The sequence below is a fragment of the Zophobas morio genome, unplaced genomic scaffold, assembly GCF_036711695.1.
Source record: "Zophobas morio isolate AGI-343-1 ecotype UQ-CSIRO unplaced genomic scaffold, CSIRO_AGI_Zmor_V1 ptg000081l, whole genome shotgun sequence".
NCBI lineage: Eukaryota > Metazoa > Arthropoda > Insecta > Coleoptera > Tenebrionidae > Zophobas > Zophobas morio.
In genome coordinates, this window is record NW_026972186.1 from 1,517,581 (window position 1) to 1,534,490 (window position 16,910).

General features: G+C 38.0%; 1 protein-coding gene across 1 annotated transcript in view; it reads right to left on the bottom strand.

The window, feature by feature from the left end:
• LOC135144054 (protein outspread) overlaps window positions 1-16,910 on the bottom strand; it is a 59,198-nt gene that overhangs the window by 5,275 nt on the left and 37,013 nt on the right. The window contains exons 3-5 of the mRNA XM_064075995.1: window positions 5,518-5,583; window positions 4,291-4,732; window positions 3,239-3,417 (exon numbers count right to left, since the gene is read on the bottom strand). Coding sequence (XP_063932065.1) covers window positions 3,239-3,417; window positions 4,291-4,732; window positions 5,518-5,583 — 687 coding nt within the window. The remainder of the gene's footprint in view (window positions 1-3,238; window positions 3,418-4,290; window positions 4,733-5,517; window positions 5,584-16,910) is intronic.

A 16,910-nucleotide genomic window follows, 5' to 3' on the forward strand; every position in this document is an offset into this window, starting at 1 on the left:
CCCTAGATTAAAAACCCCAAACGCCCCCAGAAAAACACCTTCAGAGGCTCCCAGATTTTTTCAAATGCTACCAAGATACAAAAAAACCTTCAAGGGGCCCCAAATTCTACCCAAAATAGACACCAAGGCCGCCAAACTTGTTTCAAATTCTACCAAGAAAAACCTTCAAGGGTCTCCAGATTGTTTCAAATTCTAGCAAGAAAAAACCTTCAAGAGGCCTTAAATTATTCCAAATTCTCCCCAAAAAAAAAAAACTTCAGTCCCCAGATTATTTCAAATTCTTCAAAGAAAAAAAAAACCTTCAGGGACTCCTAGAAAAACCTTCAAGGGGCCCCAAATTCTATCCAAAAAAGACACCAAGGCCCTCAAATTCTACCAAAAGAAAAAAACCTTCAAGAGGCCTTAGATTATTCCAAATTCTTCCAAAAAAAATTTCAGATTCCCCAGATTATTTCAAATTCTTAAAAAAAAAAACCTTCAGAGGCTCCCAGAAAAACCTTCAAGGGGCCCCAAAATGTACCCAAAAAAAGACACCAAGGCCCTCAAAATTGTTTCAAATTCTACCAAGACAAAAACCCTCAAAAGGCCTTAGATTATTCCAAATTCTTCTAAAAAAAACTTTAGTCCTCAGATTATTTAAAATTCTTCAAAAAAAAAAACCTTCAGGGGCTCCTAGAAAAACCTTTAAGGGGCCCCAAACTCTACCCAAAAAAAGACACCAAGGCCCTCAAAGTTGTTTCAAATTCTACCAAGAAAAAAATCTTCAAGGGCTTCCAGATTGTTTCAAATTCTACCAAGAAAAAACCTTCAAGGGGCCTTAGATTATTCCAAATTCTTCCAAAAAAAAAAAAAAAATCTTCAGAGTCCCCAGATTATTTCAAAGTCTTAAAACAAAAAACAACCCTTCAGGGGCTGCCAGGGGCCCCAAATTGTACCAAATTCTACCCAAAAAAAGACACCAAAGCCATCAAAGTTGTTTCAAATTCTACCAAGAAAAACCTTCAAGGGTCTCCAGATTGTTTCAAATTCTAGCAAGAAAAAAACCTTCAAGAGGCATTAAATTATTCCAAATTCTCCCAAAAAAAACCTTCAGTCCCCAGATTATTTAAAATTCTTCAAAAAAAAAAAAACCTTCAGGGACTCCCAGAAAAACCTTTAAGGGGCCCCAAATTCTACCCAAAAAAAGACACCAAGGCCCTCAAAGTTGTTTCAAATTCTACCAAGAAAAAAATCTTCAAGGGCTTTCAGATTGTTGCAAATTCTACCAAGAAAAAACCTTCAAGGGGCCTTAGATTATTCCAAATTCTTCCAAAAAAAAAAAAAATCTTCAGAGTCCCCAGATTATTTCAAAGTCTTAAAAAAAAAAACAACCCTTCAGGGGCTGCCAGGGGCCCCAAATTGTACCAAATTCTACCCAAAAAAGACACCAAAGCCATCAAAGTTGTTTCAAATTCTACCAAGAAAAACCTTCAAGGGTCTCCAGATTGTTTCAAATTCTAGCAAGAAAAAAACCTTCAAGAGGCATTAAATTATTCCAAATTCTCCCAAAAAAAAACTTCAGTCCCCAGATTATTTAAAATAATTAAAAAAAAAAACCTTCAGGGGCTACCAGAAAAACCTTTAAGGGGCTCCAAATTCTACCCAAAATAAGACACCAAGGCCCTCAAAGTTGTTTCAAATTCTACCAAGAAAGAAATCTTCAAGGGCTTCCAGATTGTTTCAAATTCTACCAAGAAAAAACGTTCAAGGGGCCTTAGATTATTCCAAATTCTTCCAAAAAAAAAAAAAAAAAACTTCAGAGTCCCCAGATTATTTCAAAGTCTTAAAAAAAAACAGCCTTCAGGGGCTGCCAGGGGCCCCAAATTCTACCCAATTCTACCCAAAAAAAGACACCAAAGCCCTCAAAGTTGTTTCAAATTCTACCAAAGAAAAAAACCTTCAAGGGGTTCCAGATTATTCCAAATTCTTCAAAAAAAAAAAAAAAAAGAAAGAAAAAAAACCCAGAGGTCGCAAATTTTCCATTTTAAACATGGTTTAAGTTTGATGTTCTGAAACGAACAAAAAGAAAAAAAATGTAAGCCCGCCCATGTCTCAATTTGTGATGATTTCTTTTATTCGCCGTCAACCAAGGGGGCGGAGCTTAATTGCAAAATACTTATTTCTTTACAAAAAATTAAAAACACGTTTTTGAGTATCGTGTTGTTCAAAGAAAACTATGTATATTAAGAAAAACAATCAAAATACAAAGCCCGCCCACCCACCCCATCTCAATTGTGACACGTTTAAAATGGTAACTTTTTGTAAAGAAATATGGATTTTGCAATTAGGCTCCGCCCCTAGGTCTCCCAACAAATGAAAACTTCATTATTATTTAGATCAAGGTAGGTATGGGTGGGGCTTAATCTTTGGCTTCAATTTTTTCTTAATATACATCGTATTTTTTTAATAACACGATACTCAAAAACATGTCTTACATGGTAACTCCTTGTAGAGAAATAATAACGATTTTGCAATTAAATTCCGTTCCTTTGGCTCTCGACGATTAAAAAAAAGATCACAATAGAGATAGGGCGGGTGGGTGGGGCTAATATATGCCTTTTTTCTTAATATACGTTGTCGTCTTTTCAGAGCAAGAAACATAAAACATATTTAAAAATGGTAAATTCTTTAGACAAATACGGACCTTGCAATTAAGCCCCCCCCCCTCGATCTGACAACGAATGAATAATCCATCACATGGGAGGGGCCTAATCTTTGGCTTGATTTTTTTCTTAATATACATAATATTCTTTGAACAATGCGATACTCAAAAACATGTTTTTAATTTCTCGTTGAGAAATGAGGATTTTGCAGTTAAGTTCAGCCCCATTAAGATAGGGTGGGGGGGCGGGGCAGCTACATTGTTCCTTTTTTTCTTAATATGTGTAGACTTATTTCGACAACAAGAAACTTGAAAAAGATGTCTAAAATGGCAAATTTTTATAGTAATTAACTTAAATCCTCCACTTTTCTTCTACAACCCTTTTAAATAGGGCAAAAGTTGAACATCAAAGTTACTATCAATGGCAAGTTGGTAAAGGACAATTTTCAGCCTTAAAAGCAACGTCAATAGCAAGTTTATTAATTTTACTTCATTCACAAACAGCAATCGCTACTGCTGCGGATGAGTTTATAAATTCAGCTTTAGTTGGCCATGAGAGGAGTAAACCGTGTCGCCACCTATCCACTAGTAGCTTACTTTCTTGAGATGCAGGAGGCTCTCGGCTGGTAGCGCCAGGCTGGATTCCGGGGAGCGGTCCGTCAAGGCCGTCGCGATGTCCCTGAGACGCTCGTTCCTCCAGTCTCGGCGGGCTCGGGCCTTGTCGTCGCAGCGGAGTTTGTCCCGAGTCGGGGGCGAGCCGGAACTCATCAGGTAGTCTGAAGATCGAAAAATAAAAAAAATTGTGGGTCTTCGGAGAGAGACTGCGGATTCTTCGGTAGCGCGCGCGGGCGCGCGGGTCCGGATCGGATTTTTTTGTCCGTTTCTAGCCCACACCGAAGAGGCGTCAAATCGCGAGTCATCGTGCCGGGACTGCCTCAAGGGAAACCCACTAACATTTCGCGTCTAACTGTACATCTCGAAGAACCGTCGATTAATCAGGACGCCTCATTGTTGCACGAAATAAGTCGGGTTTTGTCTTTTTTCTCGGCGTTCGACGTAAACTAGCGGTAAGTGACGTTTCCATTTCGCTAACCAACATTACGTTTCGTCCGGTGGCGCCGTTATGCGCTCGAAAATCGCACGTAATCGATCAAAGCTGACCCTCCGAGGCGGTTTTCCGCGAAACGTGACCGAAAAACTCAGATGATCTTCCGAAATTACAGCCGATCCGAGCAAATATTGTAGGTTATTACTCTCGTGCGCGGGTCATGTGTGCGCGGCACTTTCGGGGTCGCTCAAGGTGGGCGGCATGTGCGACTTTCGTCCTCCCATTCATCGAGCGACCAACTCGCCGATCGCAAAAATACAAACGTGTTAGACTACTCCAGGTGCTGGAGATGGCCATTTTTGCGCTGGCGAACCGGAGCTCATCCCTGCGCAAACCGGTAAGCATTGGATCAGAAGGAGCGACCACGCAGAGCCCACCGTACGCGACCAAATACGATCAGATAAGCGCTATTAAGGTAATAGTCCTTCGAGATCGACTCTAATTGACCTACTGGCGAAACGAGGCCGTCTGCTCGCCGACGCCGACGGGGTGAAGCGGCCCCGCGTTGGGCGCCACCGAAAACCCGACTAGGAGTACTTACCGTTCCTTATGGAGCTAGGCGCGGCCTCGATGGGCACGTTCCCGGTGGGCTCGGGCAGCCAGTCGGGCCTGGGCTGCTCGTCCTTCGGGGGCGACTCGCGCTCCTCCTTCAGCGGCGGCGTCTCGAAGTTGGTCCTGGGGCTGGGGCCGCTGCACGAGAGGTGCCTCGGGCGCGGGGGCTGCGGGGACGCGCTCCGCCCCAGCTGGGGCAGACTCGGCGACGCCCTACCGCCGGGGAAGGTGGCGTTGCGCTTGTGGCGCCTGGGGAACACCGCCAGCAGCTCGGCCCACCAGCGGGCGTCTTCGCGGCTGGCCGCCTTGACGAAGGTGACCCGGTCCGGGCTGGTGAGGGCCAAGGAGTGAGGATGACCGGTCACCTGCTCGGCGCCCGTCACCTCGAGCACCTTGGACATGTCGACCGAGCCCTGGGGGATGGTGTCCGGCTGCAAATAAAACACAACGAAGGTTAAAATTTTGATTGACACGCTTCTTTTATTTTCGAGTGTCCGCGTTCTCCGTCGTCACGGTCATTCAGTCGTCGTCTTCGTTCCGCGTACAAACAGGTGTAAAAATCTCACCCATTCACTTCCTTCACATTCTGCTTCCTCGTTCTCGACCCGTCCCGTCCCGCATCGTCGCCTCCGTTTCAGTAACACAACAACAACACCGTGCAAACGTATTAAAACATCAATAGACTGCTCGTTTTCATATTTTATTCATGGCGGCGTTTCTATGCCGGTCCGTAACGGGGCGGTTTTTGTCCCACGATCGACAGCGCCGACGATACGTGTGAGAAAGGAAGCGAGAGATCAATTTGCGAGTGCATCGTCCACGCACTCCGAAGAAAGTCAACAACCCGAACGGGCGCCGTTTTGCATATCACAAGCGCCACCGAACCCCCGTTGGGCGCCGAAATCACCTGTCGGGCGCCCTCCGTCGGTCGTTGACCGGACGAAAACTGTCGCCGGTGAAAGTTCTGTTCTTCCGCTCATCGTAAATTTTTTTTTGCCTTCGGAAGGGCACACAGACTTCCTCTCACTTCCGATCGACGGCTTTTTACGAAACGATCGCTCCTCGGGTCGTCGAACTCGTCTATAATTATATAATTGCGGCATGTCGCTGATGGGAGTTTTAGTAGGTCATTCACGTTTGATGAAAGCAACAATTATTACCGGCGACGACGTTTCGGAATCTCCGTTTTTTAATCGAAGAGGGTGCGCGTACTTACGTGTTCGTCCACCGAGTAGTTGAGCTCCCCGTCGTCGTACAAGACGAACCATCTCCTCTGCCATCTCTGCAACAAAAAAACCAAACGTGAAAACACTTGAAGTTAAAGCTTGTTATTATTGCTGAGGGGTCATTTTTCCCGTTGGTCATCTAATTTTACAATTAACTTAAATAAATTTCGACCACTCTTTATCCTTTATGGTTGAGTTAATTCGGAAGGCGCCTTTTAGGGAAGTGTGTCAAAAGGAAACACCGTAACACATCGGCTGGAGACCGCACCTTGTCGATTTAGGCCGTATCGCGGCGGCTTTTTCGAATCTTCGATCTCTGCTCGCAATTAGCGTTGATTAATCGATTCGACCTCGGCGTCTTTCCTTCGCTATCGCCGCCATCGATCATAATCCGCTTGACGTGTGCAAAAACATACAAAAAGCTGCGGTTTCTAAGCCGCTTATCGCCAACAATGGGGTGCACCCCTTCCTTAACCCAGTTAGATCGGAGGTCGGTCGTCCAAATAATCGTCCGTCGACACCGCAATTTCCCTTACGCACAATTAAATAACGGGCACTTTCACTAGCGGAAGCGCACCGAACTGCGTTCGCGCGCAAGCGCCGACACACCACCCGGCCGTAAATCAAAACAACAACGAAAAAGCTGATAACTCGTCGAGTTAATTGGGGAATTTATCACGGCAATAAAGTTGTTAGATGCGAAGCGGCGACCGCTACAAAGTCGACGACCAATTAGATTTCTTTATGGTAATGACCGGCGATTAGAGAGATAGTACCACCACCGGGGTCGGATTTTCGCGGAGTACCACCGCGGCTTTCTCGTACTACTCGACGCACGATTTAATGATTTAAATCAATGGAAACCGGCCGTTTATGGCCAACGTGGCGATAAACGAAGGCCAGAATGGAGAGGTTCTTTTCGTTTTTGGATGGGTTTTTTCTGGTTGGGTGAATGAAGCACGTGGGATGCTGCGGAGCGCGGTCGTACCGGCTGACGAGAGATTTCCTGTGTTGGTTTCTTAGCTTTGTCGGGGAAAACGATCGGCGGTACTTAGGTACAGGAAACTCTAATCGTGTAGCTGGTACTGAAAAACCGTTTTGGGTCATGTTTGTTTTGTACATAGACGAAGTGGTTTCTCGTGTTGCATTATCTGCTGGTTGGGTTATCGGCGGGCGTTGTGGTACTATCGTCGGGGATGGAGTGTAATGTCCACGATTGACAAACAAGTGCTCATTATGAATCAGAAAATAAAGGTTTTTAAAATTTTTTCACTTCAAAAATAAATAACTTTTGGGTGTTTTTTTTCAAGAATTTGAATTTTATGGGCATCCCTAGTGTGTTGTTTTTGGAAGAATATGAAAAAATGTTGAGGGCCGCGGTGTCTATTTAGGGTAGAATTTGGAACTATTTGGGATCCCTAAAGATTTTTTTTATGGAAGAATTTGGAATAATCTGGGGCTTCTTGAAGGCTTTTTCTTGGTAGAATTTGAAACAACTTTGGGAGCCCTGGTGTCTTTTTGGGTGGAATTTGGAACAATCTGGGACCCCTGAAGGTTTTTTTTTGGAAGAATTTGGAATAATCTGGGCGCCCTTGAAGGTTTTTTCTTTGTAGAATTTGAAACAATCTGGGAGCCTTTGAAGGTTTTTTATTGGAAGAATTTGGAAGAATCTGGGACTCCTTGAAGGTTTTTTTCTTGGTAGAATTTGGAACAATCTGAGAGCCCCTGAAGGTTTTTTTTGGAAAGAATTTGGAATAATCTGGAGACCCTTGAAGGTTTTTTCTTGGTAGAAATAGAAACAATTTTAGATTCCCTGGTTTCTTTTTGTGGGTAGAATTTGGAATAATATGGGTGCAGGTTTCCTTTTTTTTTTGATAAATTTGGAGACCCTTGAAGGTTTTTTTTCTTGGTAGAATTTGGAACAACTTTGGGGGCTCAAGTGTCTTTTTTTGGGTAGAATTTGGAACAATCTGGAAATCCGGAAGGTTTTTTTCTTGGTAGAATTTGAAACAACTTTGGGGGCCCTGGTGTCTTTTTTGGGTAAAATTTGGAACAATCTGGGACCCCTAAAGCTTTTTTTTGGAAGAATTTCGAATAATTTGGGAGCTCTTGAAGGTTTTTTCCTTAGTAGAATTTGAACCAACTTCGGGGGCCTTGGTGCCTTTTATTGGGTAGAATTCCTGAAGGTTTTTTTTTTAAAGAATTTGGGACAATTTGGGAACTCCTGAAGGTTTTTTTTTTGAAGAATTTGCAGTAATCTGGGAACCATTGAAGGTGTTTTTCTTGGTAGCATTTGAAACAATCTGGGAGCCTCTGAAGGTTTTTTTAAAGAATTTGGAATAATCTGGGACCCCTTGAAGGTTTTTTTCTTGGTAGAATTTGAAACAATCTGGGAGCCCCTCAAAGTTTTTTTTTTGAAGAATTTTTTCTTGGTAGAATTTGAAACAATCCGTGAGCCCCTGAAGGTCCTAGGGACCTTTGGATTTTTTTTTCTTAATAGAATTTGAAATAACTTTTAGGAGTCCGGGTGTCTTTTTTGGCTAAAATTTGCAGCAACCTGGGACACCTGAAGGTTTTTTTTTTGAAGAACTGGGAATAATTTGCGGACCTTTGAACGTTTTTTTCTTAGTAGAATTTGAACCAACTTCGGAGGCCTTGGTGCCTTTTACTGAGTAGAATTCCTGAAGGTTTTTTTTTTTTGAATAATTTGGAACAATCTGGGAACTCCTGAAGGTTTTTTTTTGAAGAATTTGAAACAATCTGGGAGCCCCTGAAGGTTTTTTTTTTGAAGAATTTGGAATAATATGGGGACCCTTGAAGCTGTTTTTCTTGGTAGCATTTGAGACAATCCGGGAGCCTCTGAAGGTTTTTTTTTGAAGAATTTTCAATAACCTGGGGCCTCTTGAAGGTTTTTTTCTTGTTAGAACTTGAAACAATCTGGGAGCCCCTGAAGGTTTTTTTTAAGAATTTGGAATAATCTGGGGCCCCTTGAAGGTTTTTTTCTAGGTAGAATTTGAAGCAATCTGGGAGCCCCTGAAGGTTTTTTTTTATTTTTGAAGAATTTGGAATAATATGGGGACCTTTGAAGCTGTTTTTCTTGGTAGTATTTGAGACAATCCGGGAGCTTCTGAAGGTTTTTTTTTTGAAGAATTTTCAATAACCTGGGGCCTCTTGAAGGCTTTTTTCTTGTTAGAATTTGAAACAATCTGGGAGCCCCTGAAGGTTTTTTTAAAGAATTTGGAATAATCTGGGGCCCCTTGAAGGTTTTTTTCTAGGTAGAATTTGAAACAATCTGGAAGCCCCTGAAAGTTTTTTCTTTTTTTTGAAGAATTTTGAATAATATGGGGACCCTTGAAGCTGTTTTTCTTGGTAGCATTTGAGACAATCTGGGGACCCTTGAAGGTTTTTTTCTTGGTAGAATTTGAAACAATCCGTGAGCCCCTGAAGGTTTTTTTTTTGAAGAATTTGGAATAATTTACGGGCCTTTGAAGGTTTCTTTCTTAGTAGATTTTGAACCAACGTCGGGGGCCTTGGTGCCTTTTATTGGGTAGAATTCCTGAAGGTTTTTTTTTTAAGAATTTACAATAATCTGGGGCCTCTTGAAGGTTTTTTTCTTGGTAGAATTTGAAACAAGTTTGGGGGCCTTGGTGTTTTTTTCTGGGTAGAACTTGGAGTAATCTGGGAATCTCCAAAGTTTTTTTTTTTAATAATTTGGGACAATCTGGGATCCCCTGAAAGTTTTTTTTTTTAAAGAATTTTGAATAATCGGGGGTCTCTTGAAGGTTTTTTTCTTGGTAGAATTTGGAATCATCTGGGGACCCTTGAAGGTTTTTTCTTGGTAGGATTCCTGAAGGTTTCTTCTTGGTAGAATTTGAAACAACTTTTTGGGGATCCTGGTGTCTTTTTTGGGTAGAATTTGGAACAATCTGGGACCCTTGAAGGATTTTTTTTTAGAAGAATTTGGAATAATATGGAGACCCTTGAAGATTTTTTTTCTTGGTAGCAGTAGATACAATCTGGGAGCCTCTGAAGGTTTTTTTTTTTTGAAGAATTTGGAATCATCTAGGGACCCCTGGTGTCTTTTTTGGGTAGAATTCCTAAAGGTGTTTTTTTGGAAGAATCTGGGGCCTCTTGAAGGTTTTTTTTTTGGTACAATTTGAAACAAGTTTGGGGGCCCTGGTGTTTTTTTCTGGGTAGAATTTGGAGTAATCTGGGAACCTCCAAAGGTTTTTTTTTTTTGAATAATTTGGGACAATCTGAAAACCCCTGAACGTTTTTTTTGAAGAATTTTGAATAATCGGGGGACCCTTGAAGGATATTTTTTTTAGAAGAATTTGGAATAATATGGAGACCCTTGAAGATTTTTTTCTTGGTAGCATTTGATACAATCTCGGAGCCTCTGAAGGTTTTTTTTTTTTTTTTGAAGAATTTGGAATAATCTAGGGACCTCTGGTGTCTTTTTTGGGTAGAATTCCTAAAGGTTTTTTTGGAAGAATCTGGGGCCTCTTGAAGGTTTTTTTCTTGGTAGAATTTGAAACAAGTTTGGGAGCCCTTGTGTTTTTTTCTGGGTAGAATTTGTAGTAATCTGGGAACCTCCAAAGGTTTTTTTTTTAATAATTTGGGACAATCTGGAAACCCCTGAAAGTTTTTTTTTTGAAGAATTTTGAATAATCGGGGGCCTCTTGAAGGTTTTTTCTTGGTAGAATTTGGAATCATCTGGGGACCCTTGAAGGTTTTTTTCTTGGTAGAATTCCTGAAGGTTTCTTCTTGGTAGAATTTGAAACAACTTTTTGGGGATCCTGGTGTCCTTTTTGGGTAGAATTTGGAACAATCTGGGACCCTTGAAGGATTTTTTTTTAGAAGAATTTGGAATAATATGGAGACCCTTGAAGATTTTTTTCTTGGTACCATTTGATACAATCTGGGAGCCTCTGAAGGTTTTTTTTTTTGAAGAATTTGGAATAATCTAAGGACCCCTGGTGTCTTTTTTGGGTAGAATTCCTGAAGGTTTTTTTTGGAAGAATCTGGGGCTCCTTGAAGGTTTTTTCTTGGTAGAATTTGAAACAACGTTTTGGGGGCCCTGGTGTCTCTTTTGGGTAGAATTTGGAACAATCTGGGACCCTTGAAGGTTTTTTTTTGGAAGAATAAGAAAAATGTGGTACAACGTTGGTGGCCCCCAGTCTCTTTTTACTTTCCGAGCGTAAGCTAAGGAAGTATAGTAATCGAAAAAAAGTAGTTTCCCGTTTCCGTCTGCCTGTCTGTCTGTCTGTTTGGTGTCTGTATCAATTTTTATTACACACATAATCTCCGAAACTGCCGGACCGATTGTTGTCAAATTTTGTATGTATATTAGAAATATCATGTAGATGGTTAAATGCAAATCAAATTTTTGCTAATCATTCCCACCAATAATTTGATGACGGCATTTCGAAGAATTCTATGTTTATTTAATTTAACTCTTATACAGCTATAAGTATGGTATACGAATCCGCTTTGAGTTTTTCCCTAACCGTCCAAATTTTTGAATAAACATAAAACACTACAATAGTGGTGTATCATTAGAGTAAAGCATCCCGGTCGTGGTCCAGTGGTTATAGCTGAAGAATGCGAACCGGACGTCGCGCGTTCGATTCTAAGCTTGACCGTTCGTTTTTTTCCCTTTTTCTCTCGCAGTGTGTATTACTGATGTTTATGACCGCATCACAAATTTTTTATTGAAAATGTAAAAATATGCAAGTCTTTAGATAATAATGATAAAATAAGAATTATAATATATATTCAGAACATTTTGTTCGATTGTAGTTTAATTAATCATTTTAGTCCTCTGTTTTGAGAAGACAAACTCATCCGAATCAAACTAATTTCTACGTGACATTATTTCGATGTATAAACATAAATAAACGCTAAAATAGTAAAATCAAATTTTATAATTTTTTTAAAGGGCTGTTGCTTTCGGAAAAATCTTAAACAATTTTGGGTACTTTTTTATTTCCGAAGAAGCTGAGACAATCGTGGTGCCTTTGGTATTTATTTTTTTTTTTTTTTAGAACTCTAAACAACTTGAAAAAATATTGACCACCCAAACGCGTATATTTTTTATCGCGTTAGCGAGTCCTCGAAGGTCCATCTTTCGTCGCCGAATCTCCCATTACCAAAAATGGAAGCCCCAAAAAAGTCCGCCGTTCTCGGAACGGACGTTAGACTAAAAGCAATTATGAAAGTCTCCAATCAAGCTGTCACTCTTCGGAGCGATTTTAATAAGCGTGGCCCACCCGTCCGCCATCCCGATTAGGCAACGACTTAACATTCCACCAAAACGGCAAACGTATAATTTGTCCGTAACTTATGCACGATATCTGTTTTCCTCCGTTCGAAAATTTCGTTATTGTTTCGGGCCGGCATCGGCATCAACAGCGCCCGATTTGTATGTTAATTAAGCGAGCGCGTTGTGTCGAAACGATCTGGATACAGTAGTTTGCTCGCGCTCGCCGAACACCTTTTATTGGCCAATAAACCGACAACGTTTTGCCATCAGCATAACTGGAATCGCTGCACGCGAAAAATACAGAATTTCTAATATTCGCAGTCCGGCAAAGTGGAGCGTTGAACCGCGTACGAGCTGAATTAAATTATTTCGGCGTGGTCTTTACGCGTTTCACGTGAAAGCGCGGTGAAAACGCCGAAGAAAGAGAGGAGAAAAAAAAACGGCACTTTCGCGTGTCGACGGCAACTAGAGCCGAACCGAAAACGGAAACGACGCCAGAGGACATTACCTTTATTAATTAAAAACAAAAGCGACGAGCGCTGTTCGCGTGATCTGGTTGTAATTGGCGTGAAATGTTGTGAAATCGTATGTGGAGGCATTTTCCGCTCGCCGCAAATTAGTTTAATTCGTTGCGTGTTTCGCGGGTAATTAGCAGGACGTAATCGTCGATAACGAAAAAAAAAAGAATAATGGTAATTGGGGTCCGGTCGGGTTCGAACCGCCGACTTTTTACATCACTGACTCACCGCAAATGGCCGGGATTTTTTTCGAAGAAGTGGAAATAAATCACCGCCGGCGACCTCGCTCCACAACGAAAACGTCACGATAAATTGTTCTAAAACCGTGGTTAATGGTACAAGGATCGCATTGTTTTTAGTTGAAGTGCGTTTCGGGGAAAAATTTCCGCATGTTTTTGCGTCAGATTTATTCTTGCGCGGGTGCCGCCGATTCTTTAAATTGCTAATGCAACGTTCCAATAATAACACAATGACTGCGAGTTGCGTCTGTACTAAATGAAAATAAAATGAATTGGTAAAGGGCCAAGGTTTAAATTTAAGCTTTTGGTTTCAAGACCAGATTATCTGTTATCATAATATGTTGGTCTAAGCAAACATGTAAACACATTTGTTCCTTCTACACGATTAATGGACCCTTGTTTTTCGGTGTTTATAAATATCTGCTTTGTCGTGACTAACTCCTCGGAAAATTTTTTTGATAACAATAATTGGAACTAGAAAAATCTTCGTGCAAACAAACCTTTAACAAAGAAATATAACAAACATAATATGGGTCAAACTGAAACTTTAATCGTGCTTTAATTTTTCCGAAAATTCGTCAAAATCGAAACCAAAACTCAAAATCTCAGCAAAAAAAAAACGAGTAAATTCAGTGCGACCAAGGTAAGCAAGAACTTCAAGTTTTTCTTAGTAACAATAATTATGTCTAATTCCTCTTATTAGCTTGTAATGACATTTAATGTTCGACCAATTAAGTCCATTTTCATTTTTTTTAATTACACCTACAATTGAGTTGTTTATTCTGTTATTATTATAAGGTTTATTTTCAGGTAAGTTTTTCCATATACAATTTTATTTATCACTCAATAGGTACAGTGTAATTAATAACAGTTGTATCAAATTTTTATAAAATGGGATGGGCATGTCGCCATCACAATTGAGAAGGGGTGGGTGGGCGGGGCTTATATTTTGTCCATTTTTTCTTAATATACGAAGTCTTTTTTTCCCAACAAGAAACTGAAAATATATTTAAAAAAAAAAAAAACCAAAGATTAACACATACCGACAAATTTTAAATAAAAAAAAAAAATCGATTAACCAAAAAATTGCAGAATTGAAACATGTACTGCAAAATGGCAAAACTGAAATATCGAGAATCTGAAGAATCGAAAAATTGAAACACTAAATCGAGAAAATGAGAAATTAAACAAATTGAAGAACTGAAAAATGAATCCAAACCTTAAAATATCGAAAAATTGAAAAATTCAGGCGTTGAAAGGTTCCGAAACTCGAGAAATCTAAAAATCAAAAAATCGGAAAATTTTAAAAATTGAAAAACCGGGATGTTAAGAATTCGAAACAACAAAAAATCAGAAAAAATTGAGAATCGGAAAACTAAAAAATCGAGAAATTGAAAATTTCCAAAACAGAAATCACGAAAAATTGAGAAGTTGGAAAATTGGAAAAACGGAAAGTCGAAAAATCGAAAAATTCAAACACTAAAATAAAACACTGAGAAATCGAAACATCAAATGATCGAGGAATTAAAAAGTCCAGATATCGAAAAATTGAGAAATCGAAACAGGCCAAGCCAAAATCGAAAACTCGAATAATTGAAAACTGAAAAATTGAAAATTTTAAATAAAAAAAAATCGATTAACCAAAAAATTGCAAAATTGAAACATGTACTGCAAAATGGCAAAACTGAAATATCGAGAATCTGAAAATTGGAAGAAAAACTGAAGAATCGAAAAATTGAAACACTAAATCGAGAAAATGAGAAATTAAACAAATTGAAGAACTGAAAAATCAATCCAAACCTCAAAATATCGAAAAATTGAAAAATTCAGGCGTTGAAAGGTTCCGAAACTCGAGAAATCTAAAAATCAAAAAATCGAAAATAAAAATTGAAAAACCGAGATGTCAAGAATTCGAAACAACAAAAAATCAGAAAAAATTGAGAATCGGAAAACTAAAAAATCGAGAAATTGAAAATTTCCAAAACAGAAATCACGAAAAATTGAGAAGTTGGAAAATTGGAAAACCGGAAAGTCGAAAAATCGAAAAATTCAAACACTAAAACACTGAGAAATCGAAACATCAAATGATCGAGGAATTAAAAAGTCCAGATATCGAAAATTGAGAAATCGAAACAGGCCAAGCCAAAATCGAAAACTCGAATAATTGAAAACTGAAAAATTGAAAATTTTAAATAAAAAAAAAATCGATAAACCAAAAAATTGCAGAATTGAAACATGTACTGAAAAATGCCAAAACTGAAATATCGAAAATCTGAAAATTGGAAGAAAAACTGAAGAATCGAAAAATTGAAACATTAAATCGAGAAAATGAGAAATTAAACAAATTGAAGAACTGAAAAATGAATCCAAACCTTAAAATATCGAAAAATTGAAAAATTCAGGCGTTGAAAGGTTCCGAAACTCGAGAAATCTAAAAATCAAAAAATCGGAAAATTTTAAAAATTGAAAAACCGGGATGTTAAGAATTCGAAACAACAAAAAATCAGAAAAAATTGAGAATCGGAAAACTAAAAAATCGAGAAATTGAAAATTTCCAAAACAGAAATCACGAAAAATTGAGAAGTTGGAAAATTGGAAAAACGGAAAGTCGAAAAATCGAAAAATTCAAACACTAAAACACTGAGAAATCCAAACATCAAATGATCGAGGAATTAAAAAGTCCAGATATCGAAAAATTGAGAAATCGAAATAGGCCAAGCCAAAATCGAAAACTCGAATAATTGAAAACTGAAAAATTGAAAATTCTAACTTAAAAAAAATATATCGAAAATCTGAAAATTCGAAGAAAAACTGAAGAATCGAAAAATTGAAACATTAAATCGAGAAAATGAGAAATTAAACGAATTGAAGAACTGAAAAATCAATCCAAACCTCAAAATATCGAAAAATTCTAAAATTCAGGCGTTGAAAGGTTCCGAAACTCGAGAAATCTAAAAATCAAAAAATCGGACAATTTTAAAAATTTATAAGCCGAGATGTCAAGAATTCCAAACATCAGTACATCGTAAAATTAATTAAAAGATTAAAAAATGTAAAATCTAATACATATTTCAAAAATTGAAAAATTAAAATAGATATCGAAAAATTGAAAAATCGAGAAATCGAAACATCAAATGATCCAGGAATCGAAAAGTCCAGATGTCGAAAAATTGGGAAATCGAAATAGGCCAAAACTGAAGAATCGAATATTTAAAAATTGAAAACTCGAAAAATTTAAAATAAAAAAAAGATAATTTGCAAAATCCAGAAGTCGAAAGGTTTCCAAACTGGAGAAATCTAAAAATCAAAAAATAGGAAAATTTTAAAAATTGAAAAACCGGGATGTCAAAAATTCGAGACATCAACGAATCGTAAAATCTAAAAATTGTAAAACCAAACAGATGAAAAGTAAACATTTAAAAATTGAAAAAATTGAACTGAAACACTGGAAAATCGAAAAATGAAAAATTCCAAAGCAGAGATGATGAAAAATTGAGCAATCGAAACATCAAATGATCGAGGAACTGAAAAGCCCAGATGTCGAAAAATTAAGAAATAGAAATAGGTCACAATCGAGAAATTAAAAATTTAATATTAAAAAGAAATTATAAACCGAAAAATTGAAAATCGAAATACTGAAAAATGCCAAAACTGAAATATTGAAAATCCGAAACATGACAGAAAAACTGAAAAATCGAAAAATTGAGAATTCGAGAGATTGAGAAATAAGAAAATCAAAATTGAAAAATCGAGAAATCGAAAAACCAAAGCTAAAAAATCGAAAATTTCAAAAAATAGAAATATTGAAAAATCAAAAACCTGAAAAAAATCGAAAAATTGAAAAGTGGAGAAATGAAAGAATAAAAAAAAAAGATAAATGGTGAAATCGTGACATCGAAAAATTGAAAAATCCCACTTTTGAAATATTGGAAATCAGGTAATCGAAAAATTGAAAATCCACACATTCAGAAATTAAAAATCAAAACATTGGGAAATTTTAAAAATTGAAAAGCCGAGATATCAAGAATTCGAAACATCAATAAATCGTAAAATCTAAAATCCGTAAAACCAAAAAACTAAAAGCAAACTTTTAAAAATTCGAAAAATAAAAAATCGAAAAATTTAATATTTAAAAAATTGAGCAATAGAAATAGGCCAAAATCGAAAAATTAAAAACTGAAAAATCGAAAAATTTAAAATAAAAAAATATTTCAAAAAGGAAAAATTGAAAAATCGAAATACTGGAAAATGCCAAAACTAAAATATCGAAAATCTGAAAAATGGAAGAAAAACTGAAGAATAAAAAAAATTGGAAAAGCAAAAACCTCAAAAATTGAAAAACTGAAAAATCGAATCATTTA